This window comes from Raphanus sativus, chromosome 9 (genome assembly GCF_000801105.2).
Source record: "Raphanus sativus cultivar WK10039 chromosome 9, ASM80110v3, whole genome shotgun sequence".
NCBI classification, from domain to species: Eukaryota; Viridiplantae; Streptophyta; class Magnoliopsida; order Brassicales; family Brassicaceae; genus Raphanus; species Raphanus sativus.
The window spans coordinates 22,626,291-22,651,953 of NC_079519.1; the positions used below are offsets into that span (position 1 = coordinate 22,626,291).

Consider the following 25,663-nt stretch of genomic DNA (forward strand, 5'->3'; position numbering starts at 1 on the left):
CATCTGACTCAACCAGTGGTTGAAACCGAGAAATAAATTACATACCTAACGAGCTTCATGGGGAGAGAGAGGTTAGGAAAGATGGAATAGAAGAAATCTTAGGAGCTTTGAGGGAGAGAGAGAGCTCGAAAGAGAGCAGTAAGAGGCAAAACAAAAAGTTTTTAAGAAAATTAAAGACTCTCTCTAATACGGAGGGTCGTGTCTTTCGCTCGTTTCTTCCAATATTTGCTTTATTCCCCCAATTTTGTTTCCTTTACCGAAAACACCCATAATTGATTTTGATTTACTATAAACAACCCCCAATAAAACAAGCGTATGTGTTCTTGTTTTTCTTTTGAAAAATAAATCAAAATACTAATGTGAAAGCCCTTTGATTAATGGGACAATAGGTTATATATACCCAATAGAAACCCAAATTAGCCAAATACCTTATTAAATCATAATGCACAACATGTCTACCATTTTGGTTCACCAGTGACGATTATGTCCTTCTGGAAAACAGCAGAATTGCAGAAGAATTGCAGAAGAATTGCAAAAAATGAAGTATTGTGTCAGATGGAGGATTTCAGAGCAGGTATCTATTTATAGAGGTGGACCATGTCATAGGAGTAGGTACAGTAAAAGATCCTCTCGATAATGCTTCGATTTTATATACTAGAATTGATGAAACTTATGTGTTTATATTATTAGACAAATAATTAAAATGTTACAATTTAGTAATCACAATTAGTAACTTTAAAGAAATCATCTAATACAAAAAATAATTTAATATAAATCATATATCATTTTAGTAAACAAATATATTTATTTATTAAAGTTAAACATTACACATGTTAAGTAATATGTTAGCATGGTACATGCATCGATAACGACTAATACAAAATGTTATCATAGTGTGTTAGCTGATACATATTTTGTTATCAAATAATTAATTTGTTAACTGATATATAATTTGATAAATAGTTTGTTAATTGATATTATATTCGGTATATGTTATGTTAGCCGCTACATAATTTGTTAGTCGTTAGCAATATAGTGACTAATTTTTGTGTTAACGAGATACATCAAATGGTAACGGCTATTGATAATGTTAGTAGTGATTTAATTGCTCTCTGAGAAATAAAGGATTAAATCAATATACTATATAAGTAATCATTGATTTAATGGTATGATAAAATATAAGTTTGCGGTTAACAAAAAAAAATATCTAATGTATGTTTTAGCATGTAAGTATAAACTTAACGACCAATTTTAACATATATTTTTAGTGGATAATTAAAATATATATGTAATGTTCTAAACATTGTAATGATAATCTAAAATTAATATATGTCTCAGCAGAATATACATGTACGTAACTGCCATTGCAGTTGTTAACGCACATATATGACTAAGAATGTTATATACATACACAAATGTATTGGTAAGAGAAAACTAAAAATTAGGTGATTAATAAATTATATGAGATTTATATAAATTAAAACATGCAAAAAGATAGAACAAAGAGAGTTAAAAGAGTGGAATTAGGTGGAGAGAAAAGAGAGAGACAAGAAAATAAAACATAAAAAGTAGTAAATTTATTTCATAAATTTTTAGACAAAAAAAACAAAAATCAATGGACACATTGGACACATGGGAGTGTTCTAGAGTAGCAGTCCACTAGCCTGCGCATGTATTGCTGCAGCTAGCTAAGTACTGACACATCTAGAAACAGGCATGTTAAATAGGTATATGGTTAAAATCGGAATGGTTTAACCAGTTGGAAATGAAAGGGCAGTTCGCTAATTATTGTTTAATATGAGGGCACTGACACCAATTACTCTTGATTAATTAGTTTGATTTTGATTTGAATGCCAAAGAGTATAATTAATGAATATAAGTTTAGATATGGATTTTCGTGATACTATTAGGGCAACATTATCAATAAGTCCCCAAATGAAAGTCCCCAAATGAATAGTACAAGGACTCATAATTAAGGACTCATCTTATTTGTCTCTTAATTAAGGGTTTTCCCTCCTCTTTTTACCTCGGTCCTGATGTTTTATGGCCCTCTCTCTTTCTTAGGGACGTTTAAAGGACTGACCGATAATGTTAGTGATAACAGGACTTTTCGGGTCCTTATCAAATGAAGTAGTATGTGAGATGTCGAACCAATCCTATGTGATTTCGATGCACTGAGAATACAAATCTATGCTTAATCTAAGTGCAAACAGGTTTTGAATGATGATGCGAACTAGAACTATGCTAAAATGCAATAAAGGAACAAGCTTTCAATCAATCTAGGACAATAGGACTCATGGGGCTAGGCATTTGACTTCAAGTGATTGAGATCCGATCTAAGGGTGGCAAACTTTCAATCAAATAACTTCCTTAAGTCTAGAACACTGAAATAAGCAAGCTCTATGGTCAAGAAGAATGCTCATTTGCTTTAATCAACTAGACATCAAAGGTCTTTGAGCCTAAAAGATCTAAGCAATCATTAAGGATAAGTCTATTAACTTTCTAAACTCCCTTAACACAATGGTCTTTGTGTAAGGTAAGTTAGAGCAAGCTCTACTTGGTTTAGACATTTCATCAAACACCTTGTGGGTGGGAAATGTCTAGAGCTCTAGAATAAAGAGGCCAACATTAATCTAGCATTAAGAGAAGTAGACAAGCAAGGAAACAAGAGACCTAACACTAAACACCCTTAGATCTTCACTTAATCACTCTAATCACCCTAGCCCATGAATCCAAAAGGGTAACTACTCACTAATAGACATGAATAACCCAAAACCCATGGATGATTGAAGGTTAATCATGCTTAGTGGTCAAGATTGATCAATAATCACAAGAGATAGAGATGAAAAGAAGCTCAAGATTAAGTCTTTCACCAAAATAGCTAATGTGATTACAAAGAAAACAAGATAAGATACATAATTAGGTCCAAAGAGAATTTATAGGAGTCTAAAAAAACGAGTTGGGTCCACCCAACAAACCTAGGTTAACCCATAAAGAAGCAGTCTTTTTCGCCCGTAGCGACCATGCAAGTCGCTACGCTCTGGTCGCTATTAACTCTTCAACACTTCAGGATCTGTAGCGACCTTGCAAGTCGCTACGGTGGTCGCTACGCTCTCTCGGGTGGCCTCCTAGCGACGTGATCATGTCGCTACGCAGAAGTCGCTACAGACACTTAGTCATTTCTTGGATTATGGCTTCTCCTACCATAGCGACTTGGTAAGTCGCTACGGTGGTCGTTACGATGGCTCGGGTTGCGTCTTAGCGACTTGACGAGGTCGCTATGCTGATGTCGCTACGGCCCTTCAGTTGGGACACGATTTGTGCTTCAAACATCACTCTTTTGTCCCCAAAACACTTCAAATGTCTCCAAAATCACCAATGAAGGTCTCCAATACCTGAAAAGGACAAAAGTGATGCAATGCAACCTAAATGCACACTAAACATATGCAAATGACTAATATAAAGACTAGGATGAAGATTAAAACCATGCAAATACACAAGATGTCAACTCCCCCACACTAGACCTTTACTTGTCCACAAGTAAACTTTCAAGATCAAAAAAGAGAAGAGGTTTGAAAGGGGGGCTCATAACCAAAAGAAACTCTTCTTAATCATCAATATGATAACCTTACATAGTCATAACAAATAGCAAGAGCAAAGACTTTTTCCAACTCTAACTTCTCTAGGCCTATCAACATTCTTAAACTTCTACACAAGTTGCAATGCTTATCCATCAACAAGCTCTTTAGACCAACTCTCACATTCATTTATACAAACACATAAGGTGAATACTTGCCAATGGGCACATGATCCTAATCATTTGGCTTGGTGAACAAAGTGGTCAAATGTGAATGAAAACAATGGCTCAAATAAATCATTTCAAAGTGGCAATCACTCAAGAACAAGGAGCTTGATCATTATGCAAAATTTATCTAAGACCAGGAACAATTTATGCATACATAGATCCATTCTCATCATTCTACCCTTTCCTAAGTGATATAACAAGCTTCACCCCTATTCACATTCATCCCAATACCCAAAGTAACCCACTTTATCACTCACCTCATGAACTCTTTAACTTAACCATCTAAGGATCTTTTTATTAACTTTCCACAACTCTTAGCTCTATCTACCTTCCCACCATCTTATTGATTCATCATTTTTTTTTTTTTTTTTTTTTTTTTTTATTTATATTGGGGGAAGGTTCAAATAGACTAAATCTAGAGATTTCTTATTTTTGATCCTTAGTGGTTTCTTTTCTCAACTTTTTGATCATCTTTCTCATGTTTTCTTTTCTCCCAAACCCAAGATAGCAAACTTTAGAATAAACAAACCCACTAACCATCCTAGATGCTAACTCAAAAGAGGATCCTATGCTAGCAAGAGATGAGAACAAATCTATGTCGCTCCCAATACTCTCAAGATTTTGCACATGACAAGCTATCAAAAAGAAGGCCTCACTCAAGCAAATCAATGTTGGTCTCAAAGAATGGCTAAGGGTTTAGGGGTAGGAGAGTTCCATTTGGGTTAACAAGGGATAATGAATGGAATAAGATAACCCAAATGTGTATGAGATCCATGATCAAGTATGCAAGTGCCCATAAGCAAGAGAGATTAAGTTCATTAAGTTCAAGTTCAAATTGGAGTTGGCTTTCAAGAGCAATGTCAATATCAAGCAAGCAACATGTTTCAAGAAGAGTTTTCAAGGCTCGAAATCTACAAGTTTTTCAAAGGATGCTCAAGCTACTTACCATGATTACAAAGGGTATCACATTGAGTACTAAGCATGAGCTCTTTGCAAGGTTGTTTCAATCCTAGCCCCCTATGCACGAATGAATGCATCCTATATGCATGCTTAAAGACTCCTAATTAATGAGAACCCTAGAAGGCAACTCTCTACCACTTCTCAAAGTGATTGCTTTCATTGTCTCCTTTGGGTTTTGCTCAGGCTTTCCGGGAAGAGTTCCTTGTTGGCGATTGGAGTTGGAACTCATAGAGGCAAACTGATTCTCCAAAGCTTTGAACTTGTTGTTGAGCTCATTGTAGCTCCCATCAATCTTTGAGTGGATGTTCTTCAACTCATAACCAATTTGCTTCTCACTTCTTGACTGAGCTTCAAGTAGTTGCTTGAACATTGATTCCACGCTTGTGTCTTGAGGCTGATGTTGAGAGGAACTTCCTTGTGCTTGAGTAGACTGGTTTCCTTTGTTGGAGAAACCAGGAGGAGGGTTTTGCTGAGGTTGATGGCTTCCTTGTTGGTTGTTCTTAGGCTGGTACCCACCGTGTTGGTTGTTGGAATAGGGTCTTTGCTGGTAGTTGTTGTACTGAAAGTTGGGCTCCTTCCTGTACCAAGTACCATTGTTGTTGATGAAGCATAACTCCTCTTGCCCTTCCAAACCATCAACTTCATTCACTTTAGGAGGAACCTCTTGACTAGGATCACCAACAAAGCTAACCTGCTCCTTCTTGGATTGGTTTGAAAGAACCAAGTCCAACTTGTCTTGCAAAGACTTGATATCTTTCTTTGTCTGCTGGTCATCCCCTCTGTTGGCTCTATCATACTCCTCATTGTAGACTGAATCACTTTTTGCCATGTTCTCCACCAGCTCCTCTGCATCCTGTTCAGTTCTGCCCAAGAAGAAACCATTACTAGCAGTGTCAAGTATGTTTCTGCAAGATGGGAGAACTCCTCTGTAGAAAGTGCTAAGCAAGCTCTCCTTACTGAAACCATGATGAGGACACTGAGCTTGGTAGTCCTTGAATCTCTCCCATGCCTCATTGAAGCTCTCTAGATTCTTCTGCTGGAAACCAGAAATCTCATTCCTTATCTTAGCTGTCCTTGAGGTAGAGAAAAATTTCTCCAAGAAGGCTTCCTTACATCCCTCCCAAGTGGTGATAGTGTCACTTGGGACAGACCTCTCCCACTGATGTGCCTTGTCTCCCAAAGAGAAAGGAAACAGCTTCAGCTTGAATGCATCTTCAGAGACACCATTTGTCTTGGACAAACTACAATACTGATCAAACTTGTACAAGTGATCAATAGGATCTTCAGCTGTCAGGCCATGAAACTTGTTGTGCTCAATGGTGTTGAGTAGCCCTGACTTGATCTCAAAGTTGTTGTTCTCCACAGGTGGTGCTCTGATTCCCAACCTATGACCATGAATGTGAGGGCGATCATAGGTTCCAATGGCGCGAGCTTGGCGCTGTGGGTGTTGTGGTCGAAGGTTGGCAGCTCCTTGACCATTTCCCTCTTGGGCAGCTCCCAAAGGGATCTCTCCATCTCGATTCTGGTTCTGATGGTGAGCCATATCAAAACCCAATCTGTTGAAATGAGCCTGTTGCTCCTCTTCTCTCCTTCTTCTTGTATTCTCTCTTTCCAAAGCCCTGATGTCTGGTACTAGAGGAGTGAGGTTTGTAGTCCCTCTACTTCTCAAGTTCATACACCTGAAATGAAAAAGAAAAAGGAAAAAGCAGAGCCAATATCACAATAATAAGAAAAATGACTTAGTCTCAAGCAAATGATTAAATCCCAATGTCAAAATCACAATAGAACTTGGCAACGGCGCCAATTTGATAACAGGACTTTTCGGGTCCTTATCAAATGAAGTAGTATGTGAGATGTCGAACCAATCCTATGTGATTTCGATGCACTGAGAATACAAATCTATGCTTAATCTAAGTGCAAACAGGTTTTGAATGATGATGCGAACTAGAACTATGCTAAAATGCAATAAAGGAACAAGCTTTCAATCAATCTAGGACAATAGGACTCATGGGGCTAGGCATTTGACTTCAAGTGATTGAGATCCGATCTAAGGGTGGCAAACTTTCAATCAAATAACTTCCTTAAGTCTAGAACACTGAAATAAGCAAGCTCTATGGTCAAGAAGAATGCTCATTTGCTTTAATCAACTAGACATCAAAGGTCTTTGAGCCTAAAAGATCTAAGCAATCATTAAGGATAAGTCTATTAACTTTCTAAACTCCCTTAACACAATGGTCTTTGTGTAAGGTAAGTTAGAGCAAGCTCTACTTGGTTCAGACATTTCATCAAACACCTTGTGGGTGGGAAATGTCTAGAGCTCTATAATAAAGAGGCCAACATTAATCTAGCATTAAGAGAAGTAGACAAGCAAGGAAACAAGAGACCTAACACTAAACACCCTTAGATCTTCACTTAATCACTCTAATCACCCTAGCCCATGAATCCAAAAGGGTAACTACTCACTAATAGACATGAATAACCCAAAACCCATGGATGATTGAAGGTTAATCATGCTTAGTGGTCAAGATTGATCAATAATCACAAGAGATAGAGATGAAAAGAAGCTCAAGATTAAGTCTTTCACCAAAATAGCTAATGTGATTACAAAGAAAACAAGATAAGATACATAATTAGGTCCAAAGAGAATTTATAGGAGTCTAAAAAAACGAGTTGGGTCCACCCAACAAACCTAGGTTAACCCATAAAGAAGCAGTCTTTTTCGCCCGTAGCGACCATGCAAGTCGCTACGCTCTGGTCGCTATTAACTCTTCAACACTTCAGGATCTGTAGCGACCTTGCAAGTCGCTACGGTGGTCGCTACGCTCTCTCGAGTGGCCTCCTAGCGACGTGATCATGTCGCTACGCAGAAGTCGCTACAGACACTTAGTCATTTCTTGGATTATGGCTTCTCCTACCATAGCGACTTGGTAAGTCGCTACGGTGGTCGTTACGATGGCTCGGGTTGCGTCTTAGCGACTTGACGAGGTCGCTATGCTGATGTCGCTACGGCCCTTCAGTTGGGACACGATTTGTGCTTCAAACATCACTCTTTTGTCCCCAAAACACTTCAAATGTCTCCAAAATCACCAATGAAGGTCTCCAATACCTGAAAAGGACAAAAGTGATGCAATGCAACCTAAATGCACACTAAACATATGCAAATGACTAATATAAAGACTAGGATGAAGATTAAAACCATGCAAATACACAAGATGTCAGTTAGCCTTAGTGTGATATTGTTAGACGTAGATTCTCATTTTTGGTGAAATCGTTGTTATAATATTTTTTATAATCTGAATAAAATATAAAGAGTAGCAAATTGAAAATTATCCCATTATGAATACTAGATACGATGTCCGCGCTACGCGCGGAAAATGATTGATGTTCAATATGTACTATTTCGTCCACAAATCTTCAAAACATGACATTGCTTTGATGGTAGAATAGCTGCCATATACACACCAAAACCAGGGTTCAAATCCCCCTAGAATCCTTTTTTGTTTATTTTCGGCTATCAACACCACATAGGACTATCTTCACTTCCATTTTTTGTTGTTGTTTAGCCTAATTTAACTACTCCAATTGTTTCTATATTAACTAATAAAAATGCAGGATTTTTTTTTGTCCTACGGGTGGGCGGGAGAATATATATTAAGACTATTTTATACTAAAATATTATTTTAACTTCATCAAAAATTGAAAATTTACTTGAAACTGTTTTTATTCTAGGATCTTATTGTAAATTTTATTAAAATTTGTTGGTGTGAATTGAAAAGACCACTCGTAGTTTTTTATTAAATACAAAAGTATTAAATAACAATATAAGGACAATGTAATGATTAATATTTGATTATTTGATTCCCATTGGAATTTGATATGTTTTAAGAAAAATTTAAAATAAGAATAACTAATATTTTTTATTTATAGTATCATGTTTTAATATTATTACAATAACTATTTTTTCACGATAATAATACACCCGCCTCCAAACTAAATCAATCGAAAATCAAATGTAATGTGATAAAATTATAAATAATTATATTTTAAATTAATATATAAATATTTTCAATAATTTTATAAATAATAGTTATTATATTTTATGTAACAAAAAATTATGTTTACAGTTTATATTAGATATTCAATTTATAATGAATTTTTTATAATGGAATTTCTTTAATTTTTAGTGTTTTACTAATTACGTTTTTAAAATTATTTTAGCATTTTCTGAACTTTTTTTATAAAATAATATTTATTGGAAATGTCACTCATGTTATTTTAAAATATTTTATAAATAGTATTATAAAGTAATAGAGTACTACATTTCTAGCAAAATTTACTTGAGTTTTATACCCCATCATAACAAATAATTTACTTTGAAGAGGTTAGAGTAAACCAAATGTAATTTAACCAAATAACTTAAATGTATCGTAATCATTAATAATCTAAAATTAAGAGGAACCAGACTACTTGCAAATATTTTCTGAAAATTGTATGTAACATCGTAAAGCATGTATAGTTACATAATTAAATGGAACAAAGCAAATATGTTCCGTTTATATTCCAGCTCAAAACAATCAAAGAATATATCATCAAGAAAATAATTATACACACCAAAACTGCAAAGAGTTATGTATATACTTTGAATCTACAGAAATCATGATTTATTTTTGTACTCTTATACATTTATTTTTTAATAAATTGGTACTTTGATTTTATGTTATACATTTTTTCTTAAATTTGAATTAGATACTGCGAAAGAAAGAAATAATTGACTCAATGTAATAGAGTTAGTATCTTAATTAGATACACAATATAAAAGTTAGTATTGTTTGTTACTGCTATATTTTTTATGTTTGCTTATTGTACGATTAAGTTATTCTCCATGTATAAAACATATATTTTTATCATAATTTGGATTGAACAATTTTAGTGTTACATAGCAAAGTTGTGTATGTCAAAAGCATCATGCCATTCTTTGTGTATCTCGTCGAGAAAACCAAGAACCAAACCAACTGTACCATCACCACCTGCCACATATCCTCATCATCAGTGCCACTAAAACCACCTTCCACCTATTATCACCATCACCTGAGGTCAGAATGTCTTACAGACCTGTTGTCTCCATGCGAGATACATTTGAAGCACCTCTGCTGATGCAGACATTACAACTTTTGAGCTAAATTCTAATTTTCTTTGGGGAAAAAACTATTTCGCTTTTGTTATACACTGCAGCAAGGAACGAAACTACCAACGAATATATCTTACTGCATTTTAAGCAAATGGAGATATTAAAACCATGTCAATCAGAGAAAAAATAGCTACAAATTATTGTCCAAGAAGTTTCTCCATATCGATCAAGTGTAGACAAATCAAAACCTGGCTCGTCTCTGGTAGAATCTAGATGTTTTTTTTTTTTACAATTTGGATTGAAGATTTTTTAGAGCCAAGTTGTATCGAGACAACCAAGAACCCAACCAACTGGACATCACCAACTGCCACCTATCATCATCATAATTTCCACTAACTTAAAAAATCTAATTCCCATAAGGTAAAGGTTAAAGATGTATATATATTGCTCACCATAAACTGCATCCTTTCTCTGTACTCTCTTGCACATTCATCTCGTTTCTCTGCAAAGACGCCAAACTGTATCGTACAATGGGTTTCACTTCTGTAAGATCAAATACCTGTAATTGTGTAACCACCTTAAGCTCACAAAGCAAGTACAATTATCATAGAAGCAAGCAAAAAACAATCCAAATAATAAAGTTTATGTTTTTTTCTGATGAGAAAAGTGTAAACGTTTTTCATGTACTAAGAAACTTTTTTACACATGATTCAGAATCTTTAAAGTCAAAAGATGGTATAACTTTCACCGATAACGGTCAGAGAAAGACAGAAGATTTAATCATGACAGAAGACTAAGATTATCGTAGCTCTACAACTCACATAGATTCAACTTGTACCATATACTTCAAAGCAAAGTGATTCCATCCACAATCTAAGCCCAGAAAAGCCGACTCCAAATACTCTGTCAATCCGTATGTTCGCCATAATCCACTGGATTGTCTGTATTTCTTGACCAGCCTCAATATTTCTTTGAGCTCTCTACATATATTAAAGATAAAGAAAATTTGAAAAGCCATGTGAGCAAACACATGGATCAATAAACTATATTCAAAGAGGTTAACATGATTTCAAGCAAAGCTCACCTAAAATATTAGGGAAACCAAACCCACTTAGCAACAATTCATTTATCAAAACAGTATACCGTCAGATTGAGAAGTGAAAAGATCTTGTGTTGCGCCTAGATATCATAGCTAATCTCTAAAGGACAAATGAGAGCACAATTATTAAAAAAATTATGGTAAGCATTCCCTTGACTGCTGTGAGCCTGTGACGGTGTGTGTTGCGTAACTTCGTTATACAGCAAGAAACTGTGCTGACGAATCTCTGAAATTGGTATTCCACTTGCCTGCAAAGAAAGAATATTATGTCAACATCATCCAATGATGGAGAGAACATATATGGGAAAGGAAAACAACCTTAGACACCATTCAGTGACTTCTTTGACATTGTGGTGCTGAGATAGACGCAAAACATAATCTCCATACAGAGAACAGCAGCTTCTTCAATATGATTTAAACTGCATAACTCGGTGATAGCTCGTGGCTATTCAGCTTCGAGAAAAGAAGGCTTCTCATGCATCTCAACATGAGGTGTGTGAATATTAAGGTCAATCCCATAATGCTGCTTCTTTTGTGGATCCTGGTAATAATCAATCAGAGTTCAGTAAAAGCAGATATTAATACCGTAAAGAAGTATCCAAGCTCTGCTATAGTAATCATATGCAATTAAACATAGCTCAAAAAATAGAGAGCAAGGTCAAGATGATTGCTTTTACGTCAAACATGAATCAAAATGTTGAATAGATTTTTAAAATATGAACTTAAAAAAAAAACCCAAAAGGCAGAAACTTAAAAAAAAAACTCAAAAGCCAGAGACACGTACAATCAATAGCAGAGGTCTTGAGCTGCTCCGAAGCCGAGATGGTTGCTGACTTGGCATAGAAATCTCTCTACGGGTTCTTGGCTCAGGACTCGTCTGACCCGTTGTTCATCGGAAGAGAGCAAATCCTAATCAGACCCGACTGTTTTGGGGAAGAAGATGGATCGTTTGGATTCGTTAACAGCGTATTCAGCTTCGAGCTGATAAGGAAACTGTAAGCCTGGCTACCTTGCCATGGACCCGTAACAGATCAAGACCGAGCTTTTCAGAATCAAAGGAGTCTTACAACACTCTGCCAATAGCGACCTAAAGATGAGAAGCGGTACAGTGATCTCTGTTGGGATGGGGTTTAAAGTTTTGGAAATATCAGCGAATCGTACCTAATAGCAACGGTGGCCGTCAAGAGGCAGTTTAGAGCTTGAATCGGACCAGTTTTAAGAGAAATTTCCGGTTGGTTTCTTCAAGATAAGATAGCCGGAAACTGAAGATTTGCTGTTAGAATTCATGGCTTGAAAGAGTTTGTGTGTAAGAAATGTGGGGAAAATATGATGGTTATAAAGAAACTCAGAGAAAGATAGGCGAAAGGAACCCATTAATGAGATCTCTAGAGGATTCACTGCACACTCATGAATGGTTTGATCCATACGTTCAAGAAGGAGAAAAGACTAAGAGATGAGGTTCGAAGAGTTTCATAGCCTGACGAAGAGATGAGATGTCGAAGAGTTGAGATGACGATATTTCACAAACAAATGGGTTTATGGGCCAAGCTCAGTTTGACGTGGCAAAATCAAACTTCTTCATTGGCTAATTTAATTTGGTGACGTGGATAGGCTGAGAGTTGATTATATTTGCCTTTTAATATTGTTAGATTCACAGTCACAAGAGACAAATTAAAAGAAGAAGAGAGAGAGAGAGAAACATAAAGAGAGTAAAAGCTAGAGAGAGAAACACTCGAGAGATTAATCTTTCCCGGCCGACGGAGTGAGCTCTCACATTCACCGTCCGTCGGTCCGGCATCTTTTCCCAGCTGCAATAAGTTGTCCTTTCTTTTCGGGCTTTTTGTTGTGTTTTTTTAGTCTCCATCGCCGCACCTTCTTCTCAGTGGGCGGTCGGCTTAGCGGTTCCGTCGTTGCTCTTTTCCGTCAAAGGAGAACGGTCGGCTTTAGGGTTGTCTTTAGGCGGTGGTCTCTTTGCCATGATATTGGTACTTTTGAGGTTTGGTGGGTGTATTTGGCTTTGGAAAGGGAAGAGATCTCGAGTTATCGATGGATGCTCCCCGGTTGATGAAGCGGTGATGGTGAAGCTGTAGTTCGCGACGCCTCGGGTTGAGATCTCGGGTGAGACCCGATGAAGCTTTCCGGTGTTCTGATTCAAAAATCAAAGGCGCTGGTGATGCGGTTTCCCCATGTGTCGAGATGTGAAGCGAGAAAGCTTATGTTTGGCGCCGAGGTTTGCGACGGTTTGGTGGGATTCGGCCGTGCTCTTCGGTGAAGAACTGCGGAGGCGACATTGAAGGGATGGATCGAGTGACGCGTGTCCAGTCCGTGGAGAGGATGGCAACACGTTGGCTCCGCCTTCCAAGGTGTCGGTCGAGCGTTTGCGTTTGGGTCTGGGCCTGGGTGCTTGTAATGGGCTTGAGGCCCGTCTATTATATTTTGTTTTTGTAGCCCGTTAGTCTGTGTGGGCTTCTGTTCTTGGTGTTTTGTAAATGGACCGGCCTTTGGGCTTTATCTAATATATTTTCTTTGACGGAAAAGAATATTCACAGTCACAAACGGGTTGATCTTATTTTTCATTATTATTACTACTAACCCAATGGTAACGAAACATACACGATACGAGAATCTTTTCTTTCCTTTCCTTTTCCTTTTCTTTTTATTTGACTCTACTTCTTTGCATTAATGAGTACAATTGGTCAACGGCACCAAGGTCTGGTCATTAATAAGTCCATTCCTCCGGAAGAAGTTTCTCCAGCGAATCAAAGGGAGTTTCCACCATTTCGCTCTCCTTCTCCTTCTCCTTCTCCGAATCATCTTCACGAATTTCTACATTGAAAAACAACATTAATATATTTCAAATTGATTTTTCTTAACATGATGTACTGAAATAGATCAAACAATAAAAAGAAGGAAAATAATTGTTTTTTTTTGTCTAAAAATAATTGTTTTGTCATAAATAAACTGTAACACCAAATCATACATTTACTAGTTTAAATCAAACTGAAAACATTATGCACATCTTTCATTCATGAAAAAGTAACCTGTTTTTTTGGTTGGGGGATGCGAAGCGATGGCCGGAAAAAATACTCCAGTGCCAGAAGATGCACGGCCCGGCGAAACCAAGAAAAATGCTTGCATTCGGTCCACTCCTTTACTCATTTGCCAATTGTTTTGCTGCATTTGCCTTGTATTATAGTTCTTCATGACACAAATATTTAATACAATTAGTTTGGAGTTTTTTTAAAAAAAATGTAGCATAAACTAAATTTGAAACTAAAGTATATAAAGAGCCAGGCCGGCCGAACTTAAGCTTAAAATGATGAAGCTAATGTTGTAAACGCCAAACGGTATAGTAAATTTAAAGGACTTTAGTTTTACAAATTGGTTGTTGTGTATTGTACTCTACTATTTCTATCTTAGAAATGGAGGATACAATTCTCAAAGTCACATTTTATAGGGGCATACAACCGCCTTATGCATCACAATTTGAAGGACTAACGATATTTCCTCTAATCTCTAGTTTTCCATAAAAGATTGGAAAAAAGAAACACTTCATAAAAATATTGAAAAATCCTCAAATTACCAAATTTCTGAGAGGAGGTGCACCAGGTCGACGTAATCCACCGCTGCCAAGGTGATTGTGGCTCTTGACCGACTTCTGCAACTGTATTGGAGAAAAAAAAGAAATGATGATTTCTATATACACAATGAGATCAAACTAACATCACATAATCGATTAGAAAAAACTAAGATACAAGATGATATAAACCTGATGCTTGTGACCCATAGTATCTTCCATTTTAATCTTCGATGAAGAAGAAGAAGAGTAAGAGACAGGAGAAGAGGTTTGATTTTGCCCAACTTCTAACCTGAAACTTAACTATAAATATTAGTCACGATGAGTTTGTAAATTAAGGGAGAGGAGATGAAGATAAATTGTTTGGAATGATAATAGAAAAGGGAAATATAAGATTAAAATATAAGATTTTCAATGCCTCCATTTATTGTTTTCTTTCTGTTCTCTTTTTACTCAAAATTACTTTTTGTTGATAATAGAAAAGGGAAAATTATGATTTGACTATTTGGATTCATCATTATTAGGAGGATGAAATGAGAGTTACATACCCTTTCATTTCAAATTTTCAAAACAAAACAAAATAGTCATATGGTTTTACATTATAGAAATTTATTGGTCAGCTATTCAATCATGTTGTAACGTTAACATTAATGGAACTTACTTGACTACTTTTCATATGACTTTTGACTACTAAAAGTTTTTACTTTTACCTATGACTCGCACAGTAATGATAGGAAAGGCATAGTAATTATTCCCTCCGGTTTAGATTAATCTATGTTTTAGAAAAAAAAAGTCAAAAAAATATATTTTTTATTTTTTCAATGCAATTTTTATAGATAATAATGAAAAATTGTAAATTTCAAAAAATTAATTGTATTTACTAAATTTTGATCGGTTAAAAATTATGAAAAAAATTAATCACAAAAATTATACACTTAATATTAATATTTAGTATGTTTTACTAATAAGCGTGAAAAACCTAAAACATAGATTAATTTGAAACAGATATATATGATAACATACTAACATCAATATTAATAAAAAACATCATCTGTAACTTTTTACTTTAAGAATATTCAGAAGTATTTTATATTGTTTTCTTTAGCTGCAGATAAATTAATAATTTCAATTGACAAAATATAATTATATAGTTTTTAAGAAAGATTAAGGAGATCATGTCGGGGGAGTGGGTTGAATTGTATTGGGTAAACGCCTCCCTCTAATATTTAATCACGTTATTAATATTTAATGCGATAGTTTAAGTTGTTCCATACAAATACCATAACGGCTGCAAGTAAAGAAGGGGTTTACACCTTTTACCTTTACCCAAACTACAAATTCGAATTTCATAGTTTGTTTTGTAACTTTTGTTTTTCTTGCTATAAACCTATTCTATAGAGAACCTGTTAAAAGGGTACTTAAATCTAAAATAATATAGCAACTAAGGGGGTGTTATTAGATTATATATTTGTAAAGAGTTATAAAGATTTATATTTTTCAATGACTCTAGTGTTATTCAATCAAGACTTTTCAAAACTATGTTAAACTCTTGCGTTATTAGATTCAGAATTTTACAAAGTTGATAAAAGTCTTGTGTTATTCAATATTTTTTGAAAATACTGATTTTACCAATCTCTTAAAATCTGTGGTTATTGGTTTATGGATTTTACAAGTTTTTCTTCATAAAATATATTTATCAAAGTATTGCACATTGACCAAGTATTCTCAAAGATTTTAATATTAAACTGAATTGTTATAATTAAAATCTGTAATTCAACTTTTGTTTCCAAATCTTTTGAGGTGAATCGTTTTTCTCCCAAATCCTAAACTACCTATACCACACCTCACATCTCACGAACCTTCTGTTCTTGTATAAACTTTAACAACAACATGTCCATTTTTACATGTTTCTCTCCCTCTCATAATTCATACCTCTTCTCCTTTTTTGATCAATCACGTTCTTATATCTATGTTTTCTTCAGTAAAAAATTGCAGTATGCTACCTCCAAAATATGTTTCTTGATTACCAGAAGATTTATAATTACCAAATAAACTTTGTAGGATCCAAAAGCTTATTATCGGTTGATTTGATGATGGTGAAACAACATCAAAAATCCCAGAACAAGAGTTTATAAAACGAAACGACACAATCTAATGTGATACTTGAAGATAAACTTTGAAAAAGTTATAATTATCTTCAATTAAATAATCAGTAATAATCTACGAAACTCTTTAAAAAATCCCCTAGTCTATATTTGAGAAGTGATTTTGCCACATGTCATTTCCATAATCAATTTCACAATAAAATGATGACATGGTTACTAAAATTGATGACATGGCTTATAGTTAAATATGACATGGACAATAACATTTATTGCTGATATATATTTTTGGTAAACTTTATAAAATATGGCAATAATTCATACATTACATTTAATGCGATTTATATTTTTGGTAAACTTTTTAAAATATGGTAATAACTCATAAATCATCCCTAAAATAAATATATTCAAATATGAATTATAAATTTCGAAATTTTATTTAATTTTACTTTTATAATTATAAAAATTTTATTACTAAAATTTTCAAACTTTTCTACATCTTTTAAAAAAGTAAATAAATTTTTAATCGTAATATAATTAGTCTCTTTTAGATATCTAATTTTTTTAAAAATATTGTTTAGTTTTAATCTCTATAATATTATTTGAGAAGTTAGTTTTCTATGTGTCGCGCTCACGTTAATTCTTATGATGGTTAATTATAATAGTACCCTTAATGAATCAAATATATCTATTTGTCATTATTAAAAAGAAAAAAATTCCTTTTTATTTTGGTTTCCTTCTCTAAATAACCTATATAATGAAAAGAAATTTGTAAATTTTAAAAACGAAAAAATATCTTTTATATATAATGCGATTCATTAAAAGCAAACTTAACAAAATAATTTTGATTTTAGAGTAACTAAATAATTATCCCTTTAAAAGATAATCTTAAACAACATATTATATATTTTAATATAATTATTTTATTTTAATTAATCTATTTCTCAAATTTATTACAAAAAAATTAAGTAACATAACACAAGATATTTTAATGAATAAAAAATGCATCTTTTATTTTCTAATTAAGTATCCTTTTATATTTTTCCAAATCAAATATATAATAAAGAAAGTATTTAGAAAATTTATAATGAAAACATTTTTATATGTGATGTGATTTCATAAAAAAAAAAGAGAAAGTTCAGAAAAATAATCTTGACTTTATAAGTTTATAAGTTATTTTTATGCAACTTCGTACCGATCATGACTTTACTTTCTAATTTTGTTTTTGCAAATTAACATATACCCAATTATAAAAGATAGTAACATACTTACATATCTATGATGAAGAACCAAAGGAATACAATTAATTTAATTTGGTTGAGTTAAACTAGAAATAATATATTTTAGTTTGAAGGAATATATGTAACACAATATATCCACAAAATGAGTAATCGGACTAATCTAATTTTTAATAAAAAATCAAACACTTAACTAAATATAATGTATTATTGTTCATATTAATATTTTTATAAATATAAACTATAGAACAATGTAACATACTATTAACTAATATGAGATCTCAATTAATATTATGAATATATATTAACCAACTATTGCAACTAAGTTCTTTTCTATAATTTATATATATGCATGAGGTTTCATAATACTATCGTTGTTATATTAATATCAGTAACTTTGAATCAATTAAAACTTTAATTTATTTTTACTATTTAATTCTAAAATAATTTATATTAAATTATACATAATATTTCTAAAATATATTTACAAATCTAAGGCAATATCAAATTAATTGTAAACAACAAAATTAATCAATATTTTAATCTATAGAATAAACAAATTATGGTTGAATCAGAAAATTAGATATTATCTTATATATCCAAAATTATACCTATGATTAAAATAAAATAATATTATTTGAAAAATAGCATACTGATTACAATATAAATTACATAGTAATTTAAAAAAAAAATTATAGTAAACTATTTAATATATTCATTTTATAAATATTTATATCCGTGCATGCGCACGGGAAAATCACCTAGTATCTAAGAAATTTAAACATCACCAAAACTCTTTTTAAATTCAGTAAAATATTTAGTTTTCAAAATCATCATAACTTGTGGAAGCCCCTTTGGTCAAATGGTTTGACTAAGGGTTCATGTAATGCTTCTACACCCGGAGGTCTGGGGTTCAAACCCCAGAAAATACCAAATTATGCAGCTTTGGAGAAACGGATTACATGAGATCTTCAGCTTTGTGCAGGGCGTACCATCGAATATGGATCTCATAGGACGGCTCGGAGATGTGCAGTCAGGCGTGTATTCTCACAAGATGGTAGAATTGTCGGCTGTATAATCGTCTTTGTAATATTCTCATCATTGTAATAGCATAATTAATCGATAATAATCGATCCAGACGTTCAAAAAATAAATCATCATAACTCTTTTTAAATTGTAAACCAATAACAGCCCCTAATATTCAGTGAGTATATAACCAAACTTGTAACTTCTGCATTTAAATTCCAACCAAATTTTAGTTTAGTAGAGAAATATATGAATATATAAATATTAGATTTCTATATTTTTGTTTGCTTAGCATGGTTTTTTCTTGTTAATTTCATCATCGGATTTCTTATGGTTATTAACTATATGTCAGTCTTCATCTAAAGTTAATTTAAAAAATATGACAAACTAAAACCTTGAGATGATATAAATCATATCCAACCGCTTATGGAAAAAATGTATTTAAAACATTTTATTAATCTATAGCCGCCTACTATCCCTCATATTGAAAAGGAGAGGGAAAAAATGATCAACGGTGCAAGTACTTCTTCTTAACAACCTTCACCAACCAACCCAAGTTCTTAGAATTTTTGTAGTTAGATTTTATTAGTTTATGATCTTATTCTTACCCCAAGTAGGCTTAATATCAAATTGTAGTCATGAAAATGTGAGATTACATTACCCGATCAGCAGGAATTTCGTGAGCCATTATTAGCATGGACCAAAACATAGTTTTACAATTAACAATTACTCAAATTTAAATAAAACGAAGAATAAGATCCCAACACATCCAAGGCTTTATGAAAACCTAAATGTAGTGTAACTTGGTGAATAATAGAGAGCCGTGAATCGACCAATCACCTCGGATTTTCATTGAATTCAGAATCCTGGAAGAATCGCCTTGGGCATTTCATTGCCTTGGGCACAGTTATATATTTATTTGTCATTGAAATTTTATAAAGACTTCTACAGAGCGAAGGGCTGTGAGGAAACAGTTATAATATAGCAAGTGAATATCGAAAAAGATCTTGTGTTATAACTGTATTGATCAAAAGAGTAGTGTGAAAATGATTGTTTTTTTTCTATCAAACTCACATATGCTAATCACCAAATTTGAATTCAGGTTATGAAATCAATGCAAGTCTATTTATTAACAACTGGTTTAAATTTTAAAACTCATAAAACTTAGCTGATTTGATTTTATAATCTTGTAAAGCTGTTTATTGCTGCTTATATAATTACTTAATTTCGAACAAAAAGTACATGAAACCCATTTGTGTGATGAAAGTATAAAACGGGAGAAAAATGATTGATATACAAAAAGACGGTGCAAAGACTAGATCTACTTAGATTTTGGTCAATTATAAGCGGAGTGAAGTGGAATACTATTAGTATAGAATCCACTTTCTATAATCGATTGCAGAGAACAAAGTATGCTGTTCAGATGTTAAAGTTTGGACAGTGCATAGTATTTGTCTACTTCTCATTGGCTCAATTATGTACTTGAAATCTATTTTGATTTCTTTTCGAGATTGAAGTAGTACGGATTTGCAAGAGACAAATGGAAGAATATCAAGAAAGGAGAGCATTACTCCAAAACAAAACAACAAAAGAAGGAGATCATGTGTACACCAAACACCTAGAAGTTAGAGCACCCCTATTGGTGATTTTCTCGAATCTCTATTCCCAAAATAAAATAAAAATTAATAAACCAACCAATCGCGGACCACCACATGTCAGTAGAGCCCACGAACAGTGTTGATACAGGTTCATCCCAACAAACTCAAGTGATACAGGTTTATAAAAAACAGGTTATTATATTATTTTTCTTCTTGAAAACTGTATGAACTTCTCTATACATTCTCAAATAGGGATGCTCTTAGACGCTCCTCTTATTCATTTAAGTCCGCACGAACAAGTGTACATTGGTACATATATATTTTTATATATATAAATACCTATGCAGAAATATCTATTTAGTTAACATATTAGTGATACGGTTGACAAAATAAAACTGGTTTAGGTTTGAAATTTAAAGGTGATTTATGATAAGGTGGATAGAAAGGTTGTGATGAGTATGATTGATCTTTAGTTATAGTATGGTTATAGTTATATTTTAATGTACTACTGAGGTTAAAATAAACTAGGCAAGCGACTTGGGTTTACCGAAACATCGGTTAACCAAAATTTTTTAAAAAATTCTGTAATAAACCAAATAGTATTTTGGTTCGGTTTTGATTAATTTCGGTTTTTAATTTCAAAACCAAAATTATCCAAAATTTGTTTTTAAAAAATTGATAATTCATAAATTGGTTAAAAAATTGTTAAAATTGGTTAAATCAAGTATTTTGGCTAAACTGGTATAGTTTAGTTAAGTTTTAGTTAACATTGGTCTAGTTTCATTATAAACCGGTTTAGGTTTGGCATAGTTTATTGTTTTTGTTTTTATTATAAAAATCGGTTAACCATTCAGTTTGTTTAAACAAAACAGGTAACCGATTTGATTTCAAATATTGTCGAACTAAACCGAAATCATAGCAAAACCTAAACCTAGAAACCAAAAAAATTGCTTTGGTATGTTCCGCTCGGTTGTTAACTGCAAGGTTAAAATATACTATCATTATTGTTGGTTAAAGTATTATGAAAATTGACTGAAAATTTTAATTGGTAAGGTGTTAGATTAGTCTATTCAAATAAAGTAAATAAAATGTTATACGTAAAAACATATTACTCTAAAATGAATTTTTATCTACAATTTTACATTGAAGATATAAAATAATATTTTTTGTTGAAACAAACTAAAACTCTATACAGCACTTGTATGAAAAAAAAATATAATATGCAAAAAATTTGGTTACTAGTTATGTGACATGTGTATTAACTCTTTTTATTAGATTGGTGTTATCTATTCACAATACGAAAAACACAATTGTAATCGCTTATTAATTTGGTTGACTTTCTTTTTAAAAATAGCTTTTGAGACATCAGTATTGAGGCCCTGAATGGTAATAGCGAACTGAGCAATGTGGAAGAAGCTGATTAGATATTGCGATACAATTTAAATACATTTTATAAATGTGAAACGCATATTAAAGTATAATTGCGATTCATTTAAAATAAATGGTTCGTAACAAAAGGTGAATGGTAACATGTATGAACAGTATAACTACGCGATATATATAATATATTTATAATATACAAAATAAAAAGCAGTGAAACTAATATATATATATATATATATATTTTTTTTTTAATAAACTATATATCTGAAATATGAAATTTAATATGCCAGTAATGGGATTTTATAGCCAAAATTAATAAAATTAGTTTAAGTTTGTTATTAAAATTAATTTAAGCTTGTTATTTAAAAAATAAAAACTGTAAAAAATAAATATCAAAATTTTACTTTTTGAATCTTTATTATGTAATTTTATAAATAGTATAGCAATTGGTAACTTTTTATTAAAATACCAAAATAAATAAAGATTTTTTGGGTAATCTTGAGAGATTTATTTTAAAGATTCGTGTTGATTATTTATACTGAAATTTTATCAATGGTACTTTTTTTTTATAAATGGAAACTAGACTAATGTCTATTTTAAAATTAATTATTTATATTTAATAAATTAAAAGAACTGGAGTGAACAAAAAAACTGAAAAACTATGTTTCTTCATATACCTTTGCAAAGTTGCAAAACTTCATGTTTCTTCACGTATCTATTATTTTGTGTTTTTTGTTTCACTGTTAATCTAAATTGTAAATAATATATAATGTTTGTTGGCTACTGTTATTGTGTATCAGTGGTGGAGCCAGGCTGAGTTTTTAGGAGGGTCAGTTGCATCGTTTGCGTACATCATCAGAGTCAATATGCTATTTTTTGCCGTATTTCCCCTGTTATGTTTCGTAAATGTAAGCAAAGTATTGTTTTTACATGAAATCCATCTGGGTCAATTGACCCACCTCCCATAAAGCTGATTCTGCCACTGGTTATGATTGTATATAATCATTTTAGTATCACTAAATTTCTGTTCAGTCCACAAATTTCAACTCTAACTTTTCTAATTTGATTATTAATATAGAGAAGATTTTGATCCAAAATCTATATCCTATAAATAAAACTATGAAACAAAAAATATAATTTAATACATTGATTACCAATATGAATATTGAAGGTTTATTATTTATGATATTAAATTAAAATTTGTATCTAATTTAACAATTTATTTTTTATAAAAATAATCATTTATAATTAAAATTTGATAATAGTATGTATATAGTTGTCCGCACAATAAACTAGTATATATATATATTGGAATGAAAATATATATAGTATCAATGTAGAATTGGAAGCCGTAGCTAGTAAAACAATGGGACGTAGAAAACACTCATAAGCCATACTAAATCATAAGCATATATGTAATTAACGTATGGCTCTTATTGTATTAAATATAAAAATTGCTGACTTCAGTATCCCATCATCATGTAGTCACCCAAAATTGTTGCTGCTTCCATTTATGCATTGTTTTAGGCTCGCATCCATTTTCGTTGCATCTCCTTCTTGGCCTTGTGAATTTGTTATTTCCGATTTTAATCTCGTCCTCGTCCTCCTCTGCATCATCTTCTAGTCCCTTCTCGTTGTCTTCATCTTCGTCACGAGCTTCAAATTCGGATTCATTTTCTTCATCTCCATCGTGGCTGAGCAAATAATTTTCCGATAAACAGAGACGAAGCCTTCCTTCACAACTTTCAGATACAAAGCAACGAGGTGGTGAGCAAACCCTAATTTCTTGAACAACAAGCCGACCATCTTCTGTATACGATTTCACCATACGGCTATGACTAAAACCCTTCACGGATTTTAACGGCGGAGGAAAACTGTTTTCACGTACGGTAGAGTAAGTTTCTTCTCGAGGTTTCACGGTCAGAGAAATCATTGGTATACAGGTTGCTTCCAGCGCAAGCAACGAGACCTCGTCCCCAGTTTCACTCCCACTTTCATTCCCGAGACTCTCTGTGCACATCTCAAGGCTCAGTTTAGCTACGGACAGCTTCTGATCAGTTGGGTGGACGTAAGCTGGTTTCTTTGTTTCGTCTTCTCTGTTTCGGACAATGCCCTTGGCTTCACAGAGAGATTGCAAGAAACTCCATCCACCTATCTGAGCGTTTTTGCCTCTCTGTTTCTTGAGAAGATGGTCGTTAGCTTGGCCAATACTTACGAACATTTTTTTGGTTATGTTATGAGAGGAAAACAAAACAAAAACAGTGAAACAGAAACTGTGTGTGTTAGAAAGAAGGGGACGAGAATGAAAGGGAGTAGAAGGGATAAATGTGTTTTTATAACGTGGACTATACATTAAAATTTGGTTTTCACTTTAGTTTACTTTTATTTATAACCTATATATACACAAAATATAAAGTATTTTATCACTTCCACAAGTTCTAAAACTTAATTAATTAGTTTTGCTTAACCAACTCTAAGGCTGGTTACAGAAAATTATAAAAACAACTAAAAGAGCTTTTTTATGTATTGACAAAAGTATCATCAAGTGTTTAAATATGTATAATGACTACTTCATATAGCTGGAAAACGAATATTCGTCATATTATAAGCAAGATAGCACCGTGGGAGTGGAGACCGACTGAAACCTATTTCAAGATTTCTTTATATTATTTTCCAAATTATTCTATTCTTTTCTGTCCAGTCAAATCTTCACACCAAATAGAACATGGAAGCTTTCATACTGTAATCTTGTTTGAACACCGATCGACCCACGTACATACAGTAAAATGTATTTTATTAACAGTTATGTGTACTAATTTATTGGATATTTATATTAACACTTGATCATTCAAAAGATTAGTAACACAGATTTGGATATCATAGCCTGTAGAACCTAGTGATAGCCTAGTAGTAACTTTTGAGGTTTGGTGTATATCCACGTCAGTTATGGATTCGATTTTCCGTAGAAACTAAATTATCATTATCTGGTTAGAGTGAGTCTGAGCTTCGATTCAAGTGGTTAACACGTTGGGTTGTAACAAGTGATCGGTCCACCTTCTGACATTAGTTGAAAAATATTCCAAATTCAGGTTAGTCAGTATGGTAGCTAGCCCACTATATAGCAATAAGTGTAAGTCTTCCGGGACTGATCAGATCAGCTGATAAAGTAACATCAATATATATATTAGTGTATAGAATTGTGTACAAGAGCTTAAAACTTTGATGTAACGGTCTGAAACCTATGACTTATTTTTTTAGGTTTTAATAGGAAACTCACTAGGTCCATAAACGACTAAGATTAAACATGGGGTTTATCTTTCCTTTCCATATAAATAAAGAGTTCCCCTTCTCATTTCTTCTATTCAAAAATCTAAAACGAAATTTTACAGAGAAATTTCGGAGACTGAAAGCCGTTATCTCTCTTTCTCTTTCGCGAACCTCTTTTCTCTCTTTTTCTCCTCGCCGGCTGCAATTCTTCGTCTGAGACACCACTTTCCACCGCAGCTGTCGTCCATCGCAGCCCTAGCAGTGTCTTCTCAAGTCTGTTGTTTCTAACAAGATCCGTTCTCAGCCATAAGGTAATGCTCAGATCCGTTTATTCCATCTTTCTCTCATCATTAGGTATGACAGATCTGAAACCTAAATCCCTTTGTCTTTGTTCGTGTATGAGAAAACACAGAACTGAGTTTGTGAATGTGTCTTCTTCTTTTTCTAGATCCAAATATGTACCGTCAAGTCAAGCTAAGT

At 33.0% G+C, this 25,663-nt stretch overlaps 2 protein-coding genes, 1 long non-coding RNA gene and 1 other non-coding gene across 7 annotated transcripts; 1 reads left to right on the forward strand and 3 right to left on the reverse strand.

Moving 5' to 3' along the window:
* Positions 1 to 5,724: 5,724 nt before the first annotated feature.
* Positions 5,725 to 5,831, forward strand: LOC130500614 (small nucleolar RNA R71). Its single transcript, XR_008939231.1, has one exon. It is a non-coding gene; the product is annotated as a small nucleolar RNA R71 (small nucleolar RNA).
* A 4,179-nt stretch (positions 5,832 to 10,010) lies between these two features.
* On the reverse strand, positions 10,011 to 12,504 carry LOC108809011 (uncharacterized). 3 transcript variants are annotated; one of them, XR_001942763.2, is made up of 7 exons: positions 12,154 to 12,504; positions 11,777 to 12,065; positions 11,311 to 11,533; positions 10,978 to 11,240; positions 10,715 to 10,873; positions 10,346 to 10,452; positions 10,011 to 10,264 (listed from the first exon to the last, which is right to left on the reverse strand). It is a non-coding gene; the product is annotated as an uncharacterized LOC108809011 (long non-coding RNA). The 3 variants fall into 3 exon arrangements; XR_001942762.2 differs by having other exon boundaries at positions 11,777 to 12,079; XR_001942761.2 differs by having other exon boundaries at positions 11,777 to 12,504.
* Positions 12,505 to 13,529: 1,025 nt separating this feature from the next.
* Positions 13,530 to 14,939, reverse strand: LOC108827348 (uncharacterized). Of its 2 annotated transcripts, none has more exons than XM_018600727.2 (4): positions 14,762 to 14,939; positions 14,576 to 14,656; positions 14,034 to 14,190; positions 13,530 to 13,806 (listed from the first exon to the last, which is right to left on the reverse strand). In XM_018600727.2, exons 1-4 carry the CDS (start codon positions 14,789 to 14,791, stop codon positions 13,712 to 13,714), a joined length of 363 nt encoding a protein of 120 aa, XP_018456229.2. In that variant the 5' UTR covers positions 14,792 to 14,939; the 3' UTR covers positions 13,530 to 13,711. The 2 variants fall into 2 exon arrangements, with proteins under 2 accessions (XP_018456229.2, XP_018456228.2); XM_018600726.2 differs by having other exon boundaries at positions 13,540 to 13,818.
* An 8,355-nt stretch (positions 14,940 to 23,294) lies between these two features.
* LOC108826668 (protein FANTASTIC FOUR 1) lies at positions 23,295 to 24,200 on the reverse strand. The gene has a single exon (XM_018600048.2). It carries the CDS (start codon positions 24,135 to 24,137, stop codon positions 23,394 to 23,396), a length of 744 nt encoding a protein of 247 aa, XP_018455550.2. The 5' UTR covers positions 24,138 to 24,200; the 3' UTR covers positions 23,295 to 23,393.
* Between the last annotated feature and the right edge of the window lie 1,463 nt (positions 24,201 to 25,663).